Here is a 21,408-nt window from a genome sequence, read left to right as displayed (position 1 = left end):
CAAAGCTATCATTTACAACAGAAGGGCAGATACACTGCTTCCCAGACAAGGTAAAACTAAAGGAGTTCACCGTAACCAAGCCATTATTATATGAAATGTTAAAGGGACTTATGTAAGAAATAGAAGATCAAAAACTATGAACAGTAAAATAACAACAAACTCACACCAACCAAAAACTGAATCCAATAAACCCAAACCAAACAACCAAGCAGAACAGGAACAGAATCAATCAGAGATATGGAGATCACTTAGAGGGTTATCAGCTGGCAGGGGGGAGGGGAGGATGGGGGAAAAATTGCAGGGATTAAGAAGCACAAATTGGTAGGTACAAAATAAGACAGGGGCAGGTTAAGAATAGTATAGGAAATGTGAAGCCAAACGTGAACTAAGGTGGGGGGAAACTGCCAGAGGGAATGGGGGTACTGGGTGGAGGGGGGCAAAGGGGAAAAAATAGAGACAACTGTAATAGCACAATCAATAAAATATATTTTTAAACATGAAAAATGCCCTGGCTGCTGTGGCTCAGTGGATTGAGGTCTGACCTGAAAATCAAAGGGTGGCTGGTTTGATTTTCAGTCAGGGCACATGCCTGTGTTGCAGGCTAGGTCCCCAGTAGGGGGCATACAAGAGGCAACCACACATTGATATTTTTTCTCCCGCTTTTTCTCCCTCCCTTCCCACCTGTCTAATAATAAATAAATAAAATCTTTAAAAATATGAAAAATACTGAGTGGTGGCAAGGAGGTGAAACACTCTGAACTTCCATATGCTGTGCTAATGATAATATAAATGGACACAACCACTCTGGAAAGCTTTTGGCATCATTTGCTAAAGCTCAACAGACTAGCAATTCAAATCCTAGGCATATATCATCCAAGAGAAATTCTATACAGCACTGAAAACAAACTAAAACCACACATACAAAAAGTAATCTTGAAAAAGAAGCCAGATACACATGAGTACGTATTGTTAAGATTCCATTCATATAAAATGCAAAAAACCAATCTAAGACTAACAGAACTGAAGACAATGGTGAACTTATGGAAGCTCAAAGTAGAGGGGGAGATGCAAGAAGGTTTGAGTGGGTAGCTTTTGTGGAATTTGTAATGTTTTATTTAATTTGGGTGTGGTCATCCAAGAAAGAATAACTGATAAATCACTTAGGGTAGCATATTATTATATGCTTTAAAAACTTGAATTAAAGTAAAAATAGCTTTAAAATGACAGCTACTTTCATAGATTCTTTGCAACATTATTGCTGCTGCTCCACCCTCAGACCCTTTACTGCTTATTAACCATAAAATTACTGTGACCCCCGAAACAAAGTCCCCTTAATTAAGAAACGTCCTTGGGCACCCCTTTTACATATATGGAAACAAGAGATTGTTTTTAAAAGTGCTGTCACTTGAAAAATCTAACCTGAAGATAATTCTATATCAGGACATATAAATTATGTCTTGTATTACTAATACTGTTATATCTGGAAGATCAACAGCGATCTTCTTATGTATTTGGTTTAACCCACTGTCTCCTAGACACCTTTCCTTAGGTGACCCACAGGTAGCTCTCAAATTCTACATTTTCTCTTCAGTTTCCTCTTAAATTCAATTCCTATCCATTTCTATGTGTAAAACATCTCTTCAATTAACCCCCACCCTCTCCAAACTTCACCAAGATCCTGTACTAGGTTATTAGGTCAGATTCCTAACTTATCTGATTCCAATGTTGCCTTTTTGAGTCTACTCTGTAGGCCAAGCAACTTTCTACAAAACAAATCAACAAATTGCATTCCCTGCTAAGCCTGATGGCTCCACATTATGGGAAAAAGGCCTTGCTCTTTAATGTGTCTTAAGAGGCCACTGCCTCTCTCATCACTGGGTTAACATGCATGGGTTCCTTGCAAAGCATCTAACACACAGTAGCTACCAAGTGATGATAGTATAAAATCTTTAAGCAGAAGTTGAAAATATTACCTCTTTGATCAGCTCAGACTGGCCCACAGTATAGCTGTAGTTGGCAATCAGGGTAGCAATACCAACATAGGACCTCACCAACTCTGCCAGAAGACGAAGAATAGTGGAGGTGGGCATTAAAGGTTTGCTGCCCTTGCCTTTCTGTTTGCCTTCCTCTGAGGCCCGGTCCCCTTCTTTATCTTTCTTTCCATCTCGAGACTCCTCTGGAGTTGAAACTGTTGAGAAAGAGCCAAATATGCGTTCAATCCCACACTGGAATATTGGCGAAATCAAGCTTTGGGCAGAAAGAAAACCACTTCTCCATTCAGGCCACTGGTACAAACTGAATGCCCTCCTCATACTGCAGTGGAAGAACAGACAGGTAGGACGACCCAGGTCTCAGACATAGTCTGTGGATATAGTACATGAAGGAGCTTTGCCCACCTGTTCATACATCTCCCGCCATTGCCCTTCTCTTATTTACTTATTTAGCTCAGCTACAATGCTGACTGCTTTTATAAATGCTATCCTGTCTCATCCAAGCATTCTGAGATGCTATTATATCATGTGCCCACCATACCTTATCCCAGTATGCCTCCCTTCCAGCAGTTACCTTGTAACAGCTGCAGGTTCCCCTCACTAGGCAACATTCTTTAAGTGCAGGGAAGGGATCTGATTCAATTTGGTGTCTACTATAGCCTGCTACACAAAGGGCCTAATGCTTCCCTGGAATGATACTGCTATCACCCGTGCTATATACTACAGATGGGCAGTGAGTCCATTAAAGTGAGCTAATGAATATTTTACCAATTAATAGCCTTTTTGATTTATCTCCAGGGACTAGTGTGACATTAAGTACAATGTTTCCCAACTTAGGTCTCAAAGAGCTTTACTTTCCAAGGAGTAACAGCTCTTGAAAGTTGTCATTAGAACTGCTCCGCATGACATTTCTCTAATTCTTGGTGAGTGGCCAATGGGCTCTGCTGACAGAGATGGAGGCAAGAATCCACCATGCAAGCCTTAAAGGTAGAATACTGTCACTGGCACCAAAGCTCTATAAAGCCCGCACGGAAGCCATCAAAAGAAACATGGACAAAATCAAGGGGGAGGGTGGAGGTGGGGGAGGGAGGGGGGTTCGGCTGGGGTGGGGTGGAGGGATGGGGAGAAAAGGCACACAAATGTAATTGAGTAACAATAAAAATTAAAAAAAAAATTGAACAGTTTTTCAATTGCCAGACCTGGGTTGGCAAATCATGACCTTAAATTTATTAGTAAGTTACTTTTTAATTAACATCCTCCACTTCAGTCTGTGGAGTGCAATGATAATAAGACCGTCCTCGAAGAGCTGTTTTGAATTAAATAAGGTAATACAATGAAGGTGTCTTAGTACCTTGCTTGGCATCTCCTAGAAGCTGAGTCTATGGTTATTCCTTTCCTGACTTCTAAGGCATAATCTAGATGGCAGAAGCATTTGACTAAATAAAGCTGTTTCTAAGCAAAAAAAGAAATATATGGAATGGTTTAAAGAGTACAACTAAAGGGTTACCATAGCAACCATCATTGGGCTAGTTAGGTCACATTTCCATTAACTTTAGCATACGGAAACCCTTTATTTACAGAACACTGAGCTCAACCTTGAGAAAGTTCACTTAAACAACTATACTTGACAATTATGCTTGTATCCCCCTTACTCCCTGTCCAAGACACCCAGTTTTTTCAAGTAGCCCTCAAGAAATTAGAACAAAAGAGGGAGAAAAGCAAACCGTTACCTTCTTGGGGTGCCCCAGGTGTGGATGTCTCAGTGGAGGCACCATCTGCAGCAAAGACCTGACTCTATGGAAGAAGAAAACACTTGAGCCATTATTAATTTCAAAACAGTTGTCCCCAAATGGTAAGACTCCTTCCTAGGGTACTGGTTGTGAATGCTACAAACTGTCTTTGGCTGATCTTTTAACCACCTTCCCCCAGTCTCCTGTATACTACAATCTGTGTGAAGTCATCATTATTAGTGACTGGGAGATTGGGGGAAAAGGGTGAAAAGGGTGAAAAGAATGAAAAATGAATTAAGGAAACATTTCCAACCCAAGGATAGAAAACACAATCCCAGGAACACCCCCGTTTCACCTTAGTTTTTAGGCAATATATAATGTGCAGATACATCAAAATTGACACCTTTGAAATTTCCCTGGCATAACCCTGAAGACTGAGAACACATAAGTATTGGAAAGAGAGAAGGAAGGTAGGAGGTTGAAATTGACTTACATTAATGGCAAAACCTGACTGTGTATCAAAGTCACTGCTCTGACGAGTAAGTGACCGGTACTGCTGGTACACATCATCGCCCATGTCTTGTAGGAGCTGGCCAACCTCTTGAGTCATACCCCCAGCCTTAGGATCAGATTTTTCTGCTAGGAAAACGAAACAAAACTCTTCTATAACTGTGCTATGTTAGTGCCTATTTGGCAGCTTGGACAATTTCAGTTCAAGTTGCTATAACTGTTTGCATAGTCCTATTGCTAGGCTTTCACTCAAGAATGAGGAGAAATGTAGCAGTTAAGTCCTCACTTAATGTTGTTGATAGGTTCTGTGACTTTAAGCAAAAATGATGTTAATGAAATCAATTCTATCACAGGCTAATTGATATAAATAAGAGTAAAATTCCTAAGGCATCTCATCAACCTTATAACAAAATGACTTTATTCAAGGACCTGCTGTGTAACCAAGCAAGGTTGAAGGCCTCGTTCTATCACTAACCAGTTTTGTGAACAAAGGCAATTAATTGCATCTCCTTACTTTCCTTGGCTGTCACTACACGAAGCTTAAATGAACACACCTGGTATTATGTCCGGTACAGTGGGAAGGTCAGTAAGTGGCTGCTATAGCTAAATTATTGTTTTTGTGGGGGGACATAGAAGGTTGGTTAAAGATTCTGTGGTTGTAGGAGCTAGGGGCTCTGCATCAGAGTGCTGTATGGATAAAAGCATCGAAGTAAAAGACTCACATTTTCCTGACTTACTAAAGGGAGTATTCATCAATTTCTGGCAATCCTGTGATACCTAGCAAATGAAGATATCCTGAATAAAACCCAGAAGGACTTTACTGGAATGGAACCATGGGTTCCAACCAATTCATTCATGAATTTCCCGGTACTTACATGCATTTAACTAGGAATAACGATAGACTGAGATGGTGATCTCAAAGGTCAAGAAGCCTAGCTACATCTTCTAATACTGTTCCCAGCTTTTTGGGTAATAAAGATGTTTTGTTTCTGAGAGTGAAAATATAAGAGACTTCCTGGTATTTTATTTTCAACCTGCTAACGAGATGCTATTATCTCCTTTATAATCGTTGATCATTTTTCCTCCTGGATAGGATGTATTCTCCTATGTCAAAACTCTGGTAATCTCCTTATTTTTATCACTTAAGACTTCTTTCAGAAAACACTTATTCTAAGAAACTTCTCTATAGGCCCAACCTCCACCAGGTCCGGTGCCTTGCTCTAGGACTTGCCACTACTTTGGCATCTGTCATGCTATATTACTATTAGCTACTTTAAAGAAGGGCACTGTGTGGCTTATTATTCTTGATTCCCAGAGCATGGGCACATAGTGAGTTGCTCATGCGTTGATCGAAACGATCCAGGCCAAGTGTCCAGCCTCCTGTGGTGGGCTAGCTACATACCTTCCTCTGGAGCATGGTATGCAGCCAGGGCATTCAGCATGTCGTAGATCACTTCCTTGATAGTATCAGGAATGACAGGTAGAGGTGAGGGTTTCAAAGGGGTTGTTTTCACCAGCTGTACAGCATTAGGGCCTTTAATTCTAAGATTCTCAAATTCATCATCTGAAGCTAAGCCAAAGTTAGATAGAAAAATCAGTCAATAGAGAACTGGTACCCACACTTGGTTACTGATAAAGACTTAGAAGGGGGCTTACATAATATACAGGCTTGGGACAGGGGGCCATTTCCAATGTTCAAGTAGCCTATCAAAAATCTGAGTTTTACCTTCCCTAAGTACCACAGGATTTAATATAGCTGTACCAAATGGTAAAAAGAGTATAGGCTTTGTAGTTGGGGAGGCTTTGTTTTAAAATCCAGTCCTATTACAGGACTATGGCCAAATTACTGCCAACAAAGCTCAAAGTTCTCATTCTTGAAATATGAGGATTAAATGAGACCATACATGCCCAGCACAGGGTCAGGCACACAGAGGCTCTCAAAATAATTAGCCCCCCCTCAACTTAAATCACCATTTGTCTACCTCTAAGTATGTCTACTCACACCTACCATCAAGGATATTTTTCTACATAACCACAATACCATCGTAACACCCCCAAAATTTACCATTTATGTTATCTAATAACAGCCAGTATTCAAATGTCTCCAAATTTCCTTTATTTGGACCCAAAATCCCATCAAGGTTGTTGGTGGTTATCCCTCTCTAGTCTCCTTGTATCTAGGAGATCTTTGCATTTTTTTTCCTTCTTACTACATTAATATTTTTGAAGAATTTTGGCTAGTTTTCTCACAAAATGTCTCACAATTTATTTATCTCACTATTTCCTCATAATTAAGTACAGGCCAAACACTTTTGGCAAAAATATACCGGTATGGTATACTCCATACTGTACCATGAGGCATTTGTCCATGTGTTCCCCAATTCCCATTCAATCTGTAAACCACCTACTGTATATAAGCCCTGCTGCCACACTGAGATGAGTTCTTGGAAAGCGAGGACTAGAGTGGATGAATCCTTGGTATCTCCCGCAGGGATTAACAAAGGGAAGGACTGTAGAAGCTATTGAAATACCTCTGAACTGACACATGTGATCAACCAGCCAGTGTCCCAATACTTGCCTAAGCAAGCCTTCCAAGTTATAGCTCTCTTCACAGAATCTCTCTGGAGTTATACTAGGCCACAGACTTCAATGTCTCAAAATGACAGAAGAATGGGAAACTTACCAGTTCCTGAGCCTCGAGGGGCTGGAAGGGCAATGCGGATACAGCAGTTGGCCACTTCTGTGAAAATGTCCGGATTGCGGCACGCAGCTGGCCCAAGGACACGAAGGATGTAGTTGATCTCCCGAGAGCCGAGGCTGCCAGACACAACACCAGAAGTAGTACTACCAGCTCCGCTTGTAGCTGCTGAGCGAACAACCTGGTAAAGAGGGGGAGAAACACTGCTGATTAATGACTACTTTCTAAAAACACAATTACATTCAAGGAAGAGTTTCCAAGAGTTAAAATACTAACCAAGCTCTTCCTTCAAGACAGTGGATGGCAGCTTTAGATTTTTGGGAGAAAGAAAAACTTGGTCTTTCAAGTCCCATCCCTTCCCAATTAAAAAATGTGGTTTATAAAAAAGCTATAGTACTAAGCATATCCCCAAATGATCAATTGTCAGACCAGATGGCATGTGATCTTTAGAGAAATTGGGAAATGTATCTAAACCATGGGTCATTCCAGCTCCTAATCTCCCCAAATGCTTTCCTAGTTTTAAACCAGAATGGTTCAAACTCTAAAAAATATGTAATGTTGATATCCACTCAATGTAGAACAACAAAATTAAACATTTTATTTATGCCTCAAAGCCAATAATCAGTTTCGGATAATGATAGCCACAGGAGACATCAAACTATTTATGGATTGTTTGCCTTGCTACCACGGGGCTTAGATATCCATTTGGGTTTTGCTCTTCTCACAAAATAACTTTCTAATCATGGAAAATACAGGAAAGTATAAACAAAACAACTTCACTGCATTTTCCATTATCTATTCCTTCGTGAACTCTGTTCACAAAAATAAACATCTTTTGGAATCTTAATGCTTTTCTTACCAAACTAGCCATGCCCTTTACTTTGGCATATTAACCCCTATATCTTGCCTGTCAGGCTGCAATTATAAAATGACTCTCCACCCGGCTGGGTGGCTCAGTTGGTTAGAGCGTTGTCCCAATACACCAAGGTTGCAGGTTCGATTCCTGGTCAGGGCACATACCAATAAATGCATAAATGAGTGGGGGAAAATTCGATGTTTCTCTTTCCCCCTAAAATCAATTTAAAAACACACAAAACCCTCACTTTTTAAATACAAGAAAAGTGTAATTTCACTATAAAAATGTGCCACAATTTATTTATCCAGACCTCTCCCGGACATTAGATCTCTAGTTTCTTGATATTACAAACAATTCTACAGTGAACATTCTTGTATATGTACCGTGGCATACTTGACTTTAGTTATAAATTCTTAGCCATAGAATTTCTAGGTCAAAGGATATCTTAAACTGACAGTACCAAATTGCCCTCCAATGTGGCTGCACCAATTTCCACTCCTACCAAAAGTAAGAGTATGCCTGGTTCTCCACACCCGTACCTGCAATGGATATTATCAAGCATTTACATTTTGCCAAGTTGGTATGCTAAAATTGCCACTGACCTTCTTTTGCTCCCAACACCCCCAAGTATAACTTCCTTTAGTCTCAGAGTTTTCTCTCATCCAACAAGAACTTCTATTTTCCCCAGCACTTTTAAAGTTGTATAAACTTTAAACATTTTAACTATTTTGTTTTTCTTCCTTGTTGGGCTGTTTCCTGACCCGGGATCAGTGCAGGTGCTGCCTTTAACAGCTCTCCTTTAGATTTTGCTCATGTCAGGTGAAATAGAACAGGCTGGGTGAGAAAGAACTATCCGAAGAATGTGAGATGTATACTCATGCATGTATGCATGTACACGTATGTATGCAGTGGTACCAGCTTTCTGCAAACGAGTTAAAAAATATAACTTTTGATTCAATTTCTATGAAGCTCTAAGAAAAATAATCTTATGTGTGACAAAGCTATGCGCAAAAATGCATATTGTAACATTTATTTATACATGTGGGAAACAACGTTCCAAGGGAGGAAAATAGAAGAGAAGTCTAGTAACATTCACATGACTGCTGACAATTAGCAGAAGGAAGCCTTACTAGGAAGATGTTTGCTCCCCACCCCTCCATTTATGTCTTAATGATGTTATGTTTTTATTTTTTCTAACTACTTTGACATTTCTTCCACTGCTTAATATTAAGTTCCTGAAAGAAACATGTAAGCCTCAATTTTCTGACCTGCACAATGGGTATTTGTGTAAAGAGCTTACCAGTGTCTGGCAATCATAAACATTCCAAACACTTTATTACTTTTATAACCGCAAAGACAATGTTTGGAAAATGGCTCTTAGGTGAACACATGAGAAGTACTCCTACATGGGGATGATCTTTAAGACATGAACTTGGTGGAAGGTATTCTGAATTCCTTATTAACAGTTTTTGGTTCATGAAACCTATATCACCAGAGACAACTTACTAGATAAGAGCTATTACTCTAATAAATTTAAGGGTAGAAAATCTATTTTTTGTTCTTTTTTCATGTCATTCACCGAGATTATCTACCCTGTCTAAGCAAGCACCGAAGTCTACACTGGGAAATTTTGCTGCGATAATACGTATCTAGCTACAGACCCTAAGAAGAACCAAGTCTATCTGTTCTGAGACCAAGGAGAACAAAAGTATGATATAAAGCTAAATCAGCACTGCACACCAAAAGACTCACCTTTTCCATGGTATGACGGAGGGTGCAGGGGTCCTCAATAATGTGTCTTAAGAGAAGGGTGACCAGGGGAGTAAACCCATTGAAGCCTGAGCTCTGGGTCAAATTCAAGATCATGCGGGTACTCTTCAGCTCTGCAAACATCATGGCATATTTGTGGTCTCGGGTGAGCCTCAGGCAGAGGCGAAGGGTGGCATGCAAAGTGTCTGGGTCCACAGGGACTCCTAGCATGCTCACACAGGCCCGGATTAAAACAGTCACCATATCCTCTGTCAGGCCCTGGATCAAGATGTCCCCCATTTTTGTTTCTTCCAGGCTTGTCTCCTTTTCAGTATTTGTGTTCTCTGGGGCCAACGGTGTATCTACAAATGGGAAAGTGAGAGTTCAGACAGTTTAACTTGACATTTCCACCCACACCTCTCCTTCCTTCCTAAGTAACCAGTCAAGCACTTGGGCCCTGTGAAGAGAAACATACCAAATACCAATTCTAAGACCCGATGAAAACACATACAAAAAGGATGACTGTATATCTTTTAAGTCACCAAGCAATCTGATAAGAAATGACAATGAAATTGGCCAGAACTTAAGCTGTAGAGGCACACTAGTTCCCTGTAAAACATGCCTTGAAAGATTCAAAACTATGTCCATACCATTGCCTTTATTTTCTTTACGCTTGATATCCATTTCTTTGCTTTCTTCTAGTGTCTTCTCTAGTTCCTGTCCATTGCTATTTTTAGAGTTTTTATTCAGCCGTGGGACCCTCAGGAGAGTTAGCATCACAGGGCGTCTGTTCCCTGTTTCTTCATTAACCTGGTAATTCAAGCAGAGCGAAACATCTCTATCAAAAAAGGAAAAAGAGCAACTATTGGGGGGCAGGTATTAGAACTCCCAGGCAAACTGCTTCAATAGTAAGGAGCCCTGACAATTTATACCATCCCTATCATTTACCAAGAGAAAGCACGAAGGCTCCCAGGAAGGAGAGAGGAATACACATGGCCCAAAATGAGTTGTATACTTGTCAACAGAGCAGACACCGTCCCCACCCATTCCCTAATCCTTGAATAAACAATTAAAATCATTCCCAGGTGGGACAGTATCAAATTGCCACAGACCCATGGTGTACCCGATGACCGAGTAAGACTCAGTTCTCTGAAAACCATACCCAATTTTGTAGCGGCATGTTAATAGTGTTCCTTATAACACACATCAGGACTGCTGCTTCAGGAGGCGGGAAACCGAAAGATGTACCCAGCTTCTTCCCCTCTTTGTAATAAAGTTTACAGCACTGAATGCGCATGTACCTGAACCATTGTAGTGAACTGCACAGTGTATCTTCTTCGGCCCGCAGTGAAACGAACACTTGTCTCTCCAGACTTCCAGGCAGAATCAATAGTGCTGTTGTTGCTTGCACTGTAACTACACCAACGCCCAGAGCGGTCATCAAACCAGCGCCAGTTGTTGTTGTTGGACTGTAAGTACTAAATATAACAGCACAAAATTTCTTTATGTTTTCTACAAGGTTGGTTGTAAGAGTAAATATTAACTTCATCAGTGTTCATTGCTAAAGTTAATCCAGGAAAAAGAAATACACTGAACCTTTGGTATATCTTGAGAACCAAGAGAGGTATTTTTGTATACATTAACCCTCCTATTCCTCAGCCTCTCCATAGGCACAAGACCCCTTATACCCTTGTCCTGTGATTCCTCTGCTTTCCTTTTGTTTCCAACTGTTTTCCACAAAAGGGGAACATTACTTTAGATGTACTAAGACAAAACTTCTGTTTCTGAGAAGGTACTGAGATAACTGACATACATAATCTGCATATTAGGAGCATTTCCTTTTGGAGGAATTGCTGTACACTCAGTCCTTTACGTAACAGAAGAGCCACTCCTCTTCTGGACCCTTCTTGAACTTCTACCTCCAGGTTAAGTTCTTGGGCCCTTTACCAAGATGCTCCATAAAAAATAATTCTAACACTTCATTCAGAAGAGAAATCTAGCTATCAATATCCCTCAAGAGATTTATTCCTTGATCCGAGAGCTTCATATTCTTTACCACTGTCTCGTACTCTCTGATGACTTGCTCTTGCTGGAAGAAGTCAAGCAGCTGTGTCAACCATATATACTATATTATGTACCTTAGTCATTTGGGCTCTCCTTTTTGAGGAGATGGCTGTCTTTTCATAGAAATCAATCAGGAGCAACACTGGGGTGATCCACCTACAAATGGAGAAATGATTTACTCTGAGCAAGCCAGAAACCCATATACAACATGGTAAAGTTTTCTTGACTTCATCAGGCATCTCACAATTTTCAAACCACAAAAGGTACCCACAATCTGTCCCATATATGCCCCAGAAAACAGAAGTGAAAGGAGATACAGGGCCACTCACTTTGGGGTCTGGACCTCCTTTTGCTCCTTGGCGGCCTGTAGGCAGGGCTGAACCACTTCCAAGAGTTTGATTAGGACATTAAGGATGCCACTAGATTCAACCACCCAAGCACAAGGCAGCTTCAACTCCTGATTGATTAATCAAAGGAAAAAAGAAAACAAACACCAACTTCTATTCAGTAATCACAGGGGTGAACACAGAATTAAATTCAAATTCCACCTCTACATGTGCCAGCTGTGTGATATGAGATGAGTTACTCAAATTCTCTAGGCCTTTGTTTCCTCACAGATTAAAGGAAGTAATAATTTCTACCTTCAGGTAATTGTGATGATTAAACAAGACTGTATATTCAAAGTGCCCAACACAATGCCTGACACATTCCATATGTACTTAATATGGAAACTCTTATTACTATCACTAATATCATTAAGGATTATCATCTAGACTATACAGAATTAACTATGTTGAAGTTGAGAAACTTCTGATTGACAGAGAACCTTTAAAATCTTTCAAGGAAGATGGAATAATTCAACACACCAACCCAGTAAAAGGTTCCCCCTACAGGGGCTACACTAAAATGTTACTTAGAACAGGAAACCACTGGAAGTAACTTAAATGTCCAACAACGGGAAATTTCATAAATAAACAAGGGGATGTCCAAAATATGAAACGATACATGACATGGAAAAATATTCATAATACAGAGAGAAAAATACAACACTTTTAAAATAGTCTCATCCCATTTTTTTAAAATATACAGAAAAAGGACTAGAAGAAAATACGGGACTGTTACTTGTGATCTTCTCTTTATATTATAATGTTATGAGCTGCGCCCCCCTCCCACACCCGCACTCTGTACTTTGTGACCTATTTACAAATGCTATAATAAGAACAACCATTAAGGGAAAGCGCCAAGACTATAGGCATATAATTTGACACATATATGGAACCCTTCTCCCAAGTTGCTGTTAAGGGTTTACTCCCGTAAGTTCAGGTTTTACCATTAAATATGATGACATAGAGTCATTTGTTCAAAATCAATTGCCTACTAATTCCTATGTTGGTTGGAACAAAACACATCCTGACCAAATTACTTTTCCCTGAATCTGCGGACTGACCAGGTACAAAAGATGAGTCAGATTCCATCTAATGCCCATTACCCAATTCTCACCAGCTACCCTACTCTAGGTGCCACTTAAGAGGTTTCCTCAGGGAGACCAGAAGTATTCCACAACAGAACTACAATACCTCTTTTAATGACTACCCCCAAATCCTCTGAGACTCAATTCAATTAACACTTGTTCTAAGAAGCCTGTCTCTCATCTAGAAGCAACGTGTACATGCCCGTCCCCAAAGTCATCGTTTATACCAGGGGTGTCAAACTCATTTTCACCGGGGGGCTACATCAGCCATGCAGTTGCCTTCAAAGGGCCAAATGTAATTTCAACTCCCTAACAGTTAAGGAGTAGTTACATTTATATAGTCCTGAAATTATTTCGGCCCTTTGAAGGCAACCATGAGGCTGATGTGGGCCCTGGTGAAAATGAGTTTGATAACCCTGGTTTATACCATTCACGCACAGAATGCTGTATTTTGTACTTGATTATGTGCATTATAGCCTATTAGAAACTGTAGGCTCATGAAATGCAGAGATCATGCCTTACATTTCTCTCTGCCTTCTTCAAGGTCTCAAATAATAGGTGTTCAATAATTCTCTGATGAATGAATCAGAGAGACGAAAAGATCTAAATCTTACCTCAAAAAGCAGTGTTAAAAGCAAGATTCTAGTAGCCAAATTGGATGCCTGGGGCAGGGTGGCCATCTGACTGATCCACTCTGACACAGTTTTTGTGTCGCTTGTTGTCAGAGGAAGAGCAGCTTTGATTAATACATCAGCAGCTTCCCACACCTGGAAAAGCACAGTGGCCAAGTCAGATAACTGTAGACAGAATATGATAAGGTTTGTCAAAACATTCTCAATTTTGCAAAATACTCCATCCTCAACACATCTGCCAAAGGAGGGTGGGAAAATAATAATATATTTATTATTGAGACTTAATGTTTGTATTAAAAGAAGATGTATGCTACTATAGGACAATCTCTAAAGATTATTTTCTTAAACTAGATTACAAGAAGCTTAAATTCTAAGGCAAAGGAAACAAATATTTAAAAAATTTGTGATGCATAGTCAACCCCACAAAGATTCTACCAACTTATGCTTCCACCAGTGATCCTTCACTATATGCTGCCCCAGAACTAAAAACAAAAATCTAGAATGTTAGAAATCTTGGTCTTGCTTTAGTTTGCCTGTTAAATTTCTTGTAATGAATTTTATATAATTGTTCTTTTCTATTAAGGTTTTAGTTTTCTTAAAATTATTTCTATATGCTTTTAATATAGATTAAAGGAAACTAAATCTTGGTCATAGCTTGTGAAAAGTAATGGCTTATCCAGTTTGTCTTTACTTTTATGATGTTTCCATACACGAAAGTTATGATTTTGTGTACCACTTTTGATTTCTTTCTCTGCTTCTTAACTTTAGTATGAGTACATGAATAGTAAAAAATAGTAAAGAACATACCACCAAAATATGAACTGGCTATCTGTGTGGGGATTGAGAGAATGTATTTCTTATCCTACTTCTACAACTAGATACATTAATTTCATAATGAGGAAAAACACTGCTGAAAAAGATAGCCCTGGCTGAGTGGATTGAGTGGAGACCTGCGAACCAAAGGGTCACTGGTTGATTCCCAGAAAGGGAACATGCCTGGCTTGTGGGCCAGGTCCCCGGGTGAGTGGCGTGTGAGAGACAACCACACATTGATGTTTCTCCCCCTCCTTTCCCCTCTGTCTAAAAATAAATAAATAAATAAATAAAAATGTACAGAAAAAAGATAAACACCAGGTCACAACTATTGGTCGGGATGGGGGACTCATTTGTCAAAGTGGTTGTTGCCTAAGGGGAGAAAAAAACATTTATTCCCTCTTAGTCCAGGGGGCCTAACTGGGCTCAGGCATAAGGCACATTTTGAACATTTAAGATGATTCTAGGAAGAAATGCCCAGAAATAGAGATTTGTTTTTCCTTTCAAAGACATTTTTGTGAAGTAGTTAATTTACTTTTTGCAGGAACACTGAAAATAGAGCTAGATTATCATATCTAAAGAATTCAAAGAGAGAATATACATCCAGATTGTGTAAAATGTAAAAATATTTTTTAAAGAAATTAGGTTTTGATAGATGGTAAGAAAACCACTTTATATACTACTCTCTTTTGACCCCTGAAGAGCTTACCTGATTGACTACTTGCTTCAGAATCATGTCTCGATAGTCTGCTCCATTACGTTTTATTGCCGTCATAATCAGATCACACACCCGGTACACTGTGTCCGGCAGCTCATCGAGAAGGTGGAAGCAACCTGGCAACATGGTATCCGTGAAAGTGTGCAGCTCATCTTGCTCCAAGGGATCAGCATCCTGGAACTTCTCTAGACATTTAGCCTCTTCCTCTTCCTGCTTTTCCCGAGCTTTCCGTTCCTCCTCCTCCTTCCGGCAAGCAACTTCCTGGAGGCAGGGAAGAAAGAGTGATAGCACATGGAAGAATTGAATGAAGAAATATGAGGAAGGGTCTAAGAATGTATTTGCCCTATCATATGAATACCCTCTACCTTTTCCTCAAACGGGTGATACGTTCATTAGAGTGTGTCAGTGAGTACGAAGGCAGCCACAAAAGCTAAGGCAAGACAAAGAAAAGCAGGACACCTCTATCCCCTGAAGCACCGCCAACCCATTCACAATATCCTACATTACACCCTACAAAATGGTTTGCAGACATTGTCCTGCATTCTCTGCCAGTATAGCAAACAGAGCAACTGTTACTGAAAAATAGACAGCCAAGTCTGGCCTAATGCGTCCTAAGTACATTTTGGGCCTCCTATTTGACAATAAAGAGCAAAGCCTCAAAAGCCTCAGTAGATCAGTGAGGCAAGGTTGGGATAAATGAGTACCCCCATGTCAGTCTTTAGATTTTAATTTTATCAATTACTTTGCAGTAGTAGGCGAATATTCATAGAAATACTAAGATTAATGTGTCAGACCCTTTTGGATGCCCTATGTTTTAGTTACCTCAGGTGACTCTGCCCTTTGATCCATTGGGATATCCTGCCCTAGAGACATGGCAATAGCTCTCATCATCTGGTCCTCTTCAGACATACTCAGATCCTACAGAGTGACAAGAGAAAATCCAGCAATATACATACCCCAACTGATAAGGGATCAGACATCTCTGTGCTTAAGCTTTAGATAAGGGGCTCTGAATCCTGTTCTCTAGAATTAAACCCAACTAGGCTTACCTGGTCGCTGTGAGAACAGAGAGAAAAAAATCACAATGAAATTAAGCATTAGAAGGGGGCTTTAATGTGACCACCTTTTCTGCATCTAAGAAGTGTCTCTTCTATGGCTTTCTGACTGTGGATAACTTAAAAGAGTTTTTTTGCACATGAAGTCCAGTAATTTGCATGGCTAGGAGATAGGAAACTTTTGCTCATTACGTTCTAGAGCTAGAAGAGTTATCATGAAAAGAAAACTTTGGTACAGAGACGTCTGAAAATGAGAAGGAATGACCACTGACGGAAGCACGAGGAGAAAAACATGTCAGCAGCCCAACCAATGTCCTAGAAGTTTAGAGCCCCTGAGCCAACTTACCCGAACAACTCCTCCCATGATCGGGGGAGGGTGAGTTAGAAGGTACTCTGTGGCCTGCTCCATGGTGCTGGTGTTCAGCAGGGCCTCCATGGCATGTTCCCTTGTGAAGCCCATGTCCATGAGCTATAAAAAGAATGCAGGATCTCAGAATCACAGTAAAAAAGAAACCCAAATGCATTTTAAAAAGAAAGGAACCCTTTCAAGATGGAAACAAGTTTTTCTAACTTCATATGAACTGTGAACATTTATAAGTTAAGACCGGTAATATGAATGGACCTATTTGGTGCTTCCACAGAATTCGAACATTAGAGCCACACAATGAGGCAGATAATTCTCAGTTCCATTCTCTAAGAAAATGGGGTTCAATGGTTATTATCATTAACAAGATTATCCTAATTTGAAAATCACAGATAAGCAAAAATTGGTCCCACTTTTCTGAAAATCAAACTGGCAACAGAACAAGAGCCTGATTTCTACCAATAGTATATAATCATAAAATGTACAGAAAGGCTTGTACAAAAAACTATATACCACAGCTTTACAACATCAAATAAGCAAATCAATATCCAACAATAAAAGAATGCCTAAGACATTAAAAAACCCATTTTGTTAATGACGGCAGCATAATTCTACATATTACATGTTAACTATGTAAGAATTAGGCATAGGACTAAATAATAAAAAAAGAAACAATTATCCTACATGGTGACATTATGAATTTCTTTCAAAAATATTTTGCTGTATTTTTACATTTTCTTAAAGTGAACATTTATTACTATCACAATAAAAATGTAGCCTGTACATACTGAAGACGTATTTGAACAGGATATAAAGAGAACACACAAATTCTGAGAGGAATATGCTAAATACTCTTTCAAGGTTGAAATGTCAGGTTTGTAAGTGCTTCTCCCCCTAACCTTCTAGCTCAGAATTTCCAAAACGTGGTTTATGTGTTTGTTTAAAGATGAAAAAATAAGCTCTAAGGGAAAGAGCAAATTTAAATCTATCTCCTGGCTAAGAGGACCAGGCACTTAGTGACATGTAAACTTAGAAAACACACAAGCATTGCACTCTATCAGGTGCAAAGTCTGGGCCCTGGAGTATCAGGTGAGCATTCTACCTGTTGCAATTGTTGCTGGTTGACTTGAGGATCTCGGCGGGAGCCACCTTCCTCTTGCCCTGTATCCTCTTCTCCCCGAGACCCCTCCTTCTCTTTGCTCAGTCTCTCTCGAATTACAGGCTCTCCTCGGAGGATGTGGCACAGGATGGCAAGCATGGACTCAGCCATTCGCCCACCATATACTTTCAGGGGTTTCCGGTTCCACAGGTTCTTGATGCAAGTAAACGCTGCCTATACATCATTTGAAAAGATTTGTGAAAATCATTTTGTCTCAATTCAAAGTCCTGTGAGGAGTAAGCCAAAGACCTATGGGGATAGCCTTTCCACAACCAGTTCCTGCCAATAAAATCCTAGGTCAGTACTGAGGGGGCCCAGGAAGCACAGAAGGGGCATTTACTCCAACCTGGAAGTACCCATCTGAAGTTTAGAGTTCAAATGTGTACACCACAGAAAATTTTCAAATGATTTCTATCCCCATCTGAAATGCAGCCCTATCTGGGAGTAGAATCTAATGGTTTTCCAATAATCCAAGTTATTTCATTAAGGAGGACAAAACAGAATGGGAGCTACCTATCAGCACAAGAAATTCCCCTTGGTTTTAGAATGCTGAATACTCACTTTCTGAGTGACCACAAGGAAACGAAGGGCACTGAATTGTGGAAAATTCTGGACACTTCCGGGCAATTTGGCAGGCAGTGAATGTGGAGATTCAAGCACCGTGGTAGGATTCACCATCTTTTCCACCAGCATAAGCCAGGCATCTAGGAATTCTCCTGTGCCATCAGGTAAGTCTGAATGTTCTAATCCTTCAGCAACAGGAACTTTGCCACCCATAGAGAGAGCCCAGTTGAAAGTTCTAAATTCAAGTAAGAGAAAGTATGGAGAGAGAACATTAGTATTTTACATGGGGTGGTGGCAGAAAAGACATTTGATAGGTTCCCAGTCTTTATATTGGCACTACGTGTCCCTCCTCTTGGAGCTACTGCTTCCATCTGTCCATTATTTATTAGCTTTAACTTCTCTGGTCTTCACCGTAGCTTTTTTGAGATATTACTGACATATAACATAACATATGTAAGCTTAAGATGTACAATGTCATAGATACACATATATACTGCAAAATGATTACCTTTTCTAGGATTACGTTTTAAAGTCAAAACAAACAAAAATGTGAAATTTACCTTAAAATTCTGACCAAGAGATGCAAAAAAAAAAGATCATATTCAGAAAAACATAGAAAAGGACAAGCCTATTAGAAAAGTATGTACCAGGCACTGGAAACCAAATGAAGGAAAGTAGAGACCCTTGCAAACACCTCTAAGAAAGGCTGAATCCCACACCTCCAAGGAAGATGGAGAAAAATGGGGCTAGTGCCTAGAATGTGGAAGGGTACAATCAATGGGTATCTATGTATCTCACTGTCACAAGGCAGGTGACTTAGAAGGTTGTAGGCTGCTAAGGCACACAGAGAAGACCAAACTCCAAGAAATGCTTCTCAGTGAAGCAACTTGATCCTTACTCAAAAAGAGCATTGTGGCCTCCAGAGCAGAGGAATTTCTGCAGCATAAGATGGTAGGGATACTTCCTCTCATCAAACAGCATTGGGGATGTAAAACCAACTGAACAGATGAAGAATGTTAGCCTGAAAGAGGGAACAAGAAAAAAAATTAACATTTTCTGAGGCAGATACAGAAACAATGGAAAATTTGGGTGGAAGCCAAGAGTACAATTTAAACATTGCACTGAAATGACTGACAGACTGACTGGAATGCAGGTGGGTGATTCGACTGCTTATTAAAATTTCTAAAGTTTCTAAGTAGGTTCCCACCTACTAAAAGTACAAGGTTACTGAAATGCAGTTTGATTATAAATGCTTTAAAGATCTCTATATTCTATTCTAGACTAGGAAGTACCAAAACAAATACCTTAAACTGCATTTGGGTAACAGAGTAAACAAGGGACTACCAAATCCTCTAATTCAGTGGTTCCCTCCCCATTTAAGCAGTGAAGGAATCAATTTGATTCTGTATCTTAAGCAGAACCTCACCTGAAGCGGGGAGTGGGTGTATATGGCGGAGGCTGCCAAGACAAGCCCTTTGTGAGGAGCTTGGTGAGGGCTGAGGCTGTTGATCGAGCAGCGGGTGTTGGCGCTGTGGTGGTGCTGGCGGCATGATGGCTCCTCCTCTGGCGGACAGGAGACCCCACACACAGTTTAACAAGGAGTCCGAAAAGCTCAGCAAGTGCTCGGCCTAATCTGGAAGAGGCTAGAATCCAAAAGTTAGAAAGAATAAGGCTGACAGTATTCTCAGAATGAGTTTCATTTATCAGAATGAGTTTCATTTATAATAGATACATTATCATTAATACATTTTTATGACTGACCACTTCCTCCCACATAACACCTAGGAAACACTTGGACTTGTCTCTACACATGATAATCCCAAAAGGAAGTTCCGTAGGGAATAAATGCCTCTTTTAAAGGCAGGAGACAGAGAAGTGTCTTGGTACTCAATATACAGGGTCCTGCAGAAGTAACGCCTGCTTCAGTGTGGATGGTAGGGTAATAATATGGGTGTAATAATTTATAGTTTTAATTTGAACATTTCACCTAAAATGTCCTATGGTGTGACTGAGTGTGATATTGTTATGTTACAGAATTACATGCTTATGATTTTGTAAAAAAAGAATTTGTAATAAAAAAGGGGTGTTATTTGTGCTGGACCCTGTATAACAAATGTGAAAGTCAAACAAGATAACCATTCACACTGTTAGAAGAGGTATAAACTGAAACCACCTTTGCAGAGAGCAGTATAGCAATAAGAACTAGTTAAGTAAATAATACATTTACTGGGTTATGAAGTCACTTAAAATGCCTACAGAGAACTTTAAAAATGGCAAAAATGTTAATGACCTAGAGCAGAAAAGATCATATAAATTGTATATTGTCCTACTACAACATGACATATATAGGCCCCAAAGGAAAAAAAGACTGCTAAGGAAAGTATAAAAATTTTTAAGTGGCTTTCTTAAGGTGTTAGGTAGATTATAAATATTTCAAATTTTCATTTTTGGAAGATACTTTTTGGTATATATCAGTGATTTTCAACCAGTGTGCCACAAGAGTTGAAAACACGCAATACCTGACTATTTAGTCAGGGGCACTGGCCTCTTTTCCCTAGATTGTCAAATAAAAAAGTGAGAACAGCCACCACCACAATAGCTGTCCAGTGTCAATGATTCAAAACTGCACCTATGTTTTGTCAGATCAGCAAAATATACATTTTTTGGTGTGCTGCAGAATTTTAGTAATTAGCTTATGTGTGCCATGAGATGAAAAAGGTTGAAAATTACTAGTATATATTGCTGAACAAAAAAAAAAAAAAAAAGGCGCAGATTCCAAATAAACATGTAAAAGGAAATGTACAGAAAAAGAAAATACGGCTAAACATAGTGGCCCAAAGGTAGTCAGCAAGGACAGCAACCACAAAGAAATAGACACCAAAAGCATGAGCTGGACCTACCCAGAAACCCCCAAATGTTCCAAAGTCACAGTGGTCTAAGAGGTCTAACAAAGAAAGGGGAGATAAACATGAGCCATCTTCTCGGTCTATCTTCCTTTGATTTGGGGTAGCAGTGGTAGACTTTCAAATTAAAA

At 39.8% G+C, this 21,408-nt stretch overlaps 1 protein-coding gene across 15 annotated transcripts in view; it reads right to left on the bottom strand.

Annotated features, from left to right (window-relative positions):
* HUWE1 (HECT, UBA and WWE domain containing E3 ubiquitin protein ligase 1) overlaps positions 1–21,408 on the bottom strand; it is a 160,435-nt gene that overhangs the window by 41,346 nt on the left and 97,681 nt on the right. For 14 of the 15 annotated variants that reach the window (XM_071220274.1, XM_071220275.1, XM_071220273.1 and 11 more), the window contains 18 exons: positions 19,801–20,017; positions 19,273–19,395; positions 18,372–18,609; positions 17,754–17,984; positions 16,634–16,756; positions 16,055–16,150; positions 15,224–15,493; positions 13,684–13,836; positions 11,928–12,055; positions 11,673–11,754; positions 10,836–11,012; positions 10,185–10,344; positions 9,538–9,896; positions 6,915–7,110; positions 5,634–5,801; positions 4,215–4,360; positions 3,722–3,785; positions 1,974–2,188 (listed from right to left, as the gene is read on the bottom strand). In XM_071220274.1, the coding sequence (XP_071076375.1) occupies positions 1,974–2,188; positions 3,722–3,785; positions 4,215–4,360; positions 5,634–5,801; positions 6,915–7,110; positions 9,538–9,896; positions 10,185–10,344; positions 10,836–11,012; positions 11,673–11,754; positions 11,928–12,055; positions 13,684–13,836; positions 15,224–15,493; positions 16,055–16,150; positions 16,634–16,756; positions 17,754–17,984; positions 18,372–18,609; positions 19,273–19,395; positions 19,801–20,017 (3,146 nt within the window). The remainder of the gene's footprint in view (positions 1–1,973; positions 2,189–3,721; positions 3,786–4,214; positions 4,361–5,633; positions 5,802–6,914; positions 7,111–9,537; positions 9,897–10,184; positions 10,345–10,835; positions 11,013–11,672; positions 11,755–11,927; positions 12,056–13,683; positions 13,837–15,223; positions 15,494–16,054; positions 16,151–16,633; positions 16,757–17,753; positions 17,985–18,371; positions 18,610–19,272; positions 19,396–19,800; positions 20,018–21,408) is intronic. The other variant, XM_071220276.1, reaches the window with a different exon arrangement.

This window comes from Desmodus rotundus, chromosome X, assembly GCF_022682495.2.
Source record: "Desmodus rotundus isolate HL8 chromosome X, HLdesRot8A.1, whole genome shotgun sequence".
NCBI lineage: Eukaryota > Metazoa > Chordata > Mammalia > Chiroptera > Phyllostomidae > Desmodus > Desmodus rotundus.
This window is presented reverse-complemented; position numbering and strand designations above follow the sequence as displayed.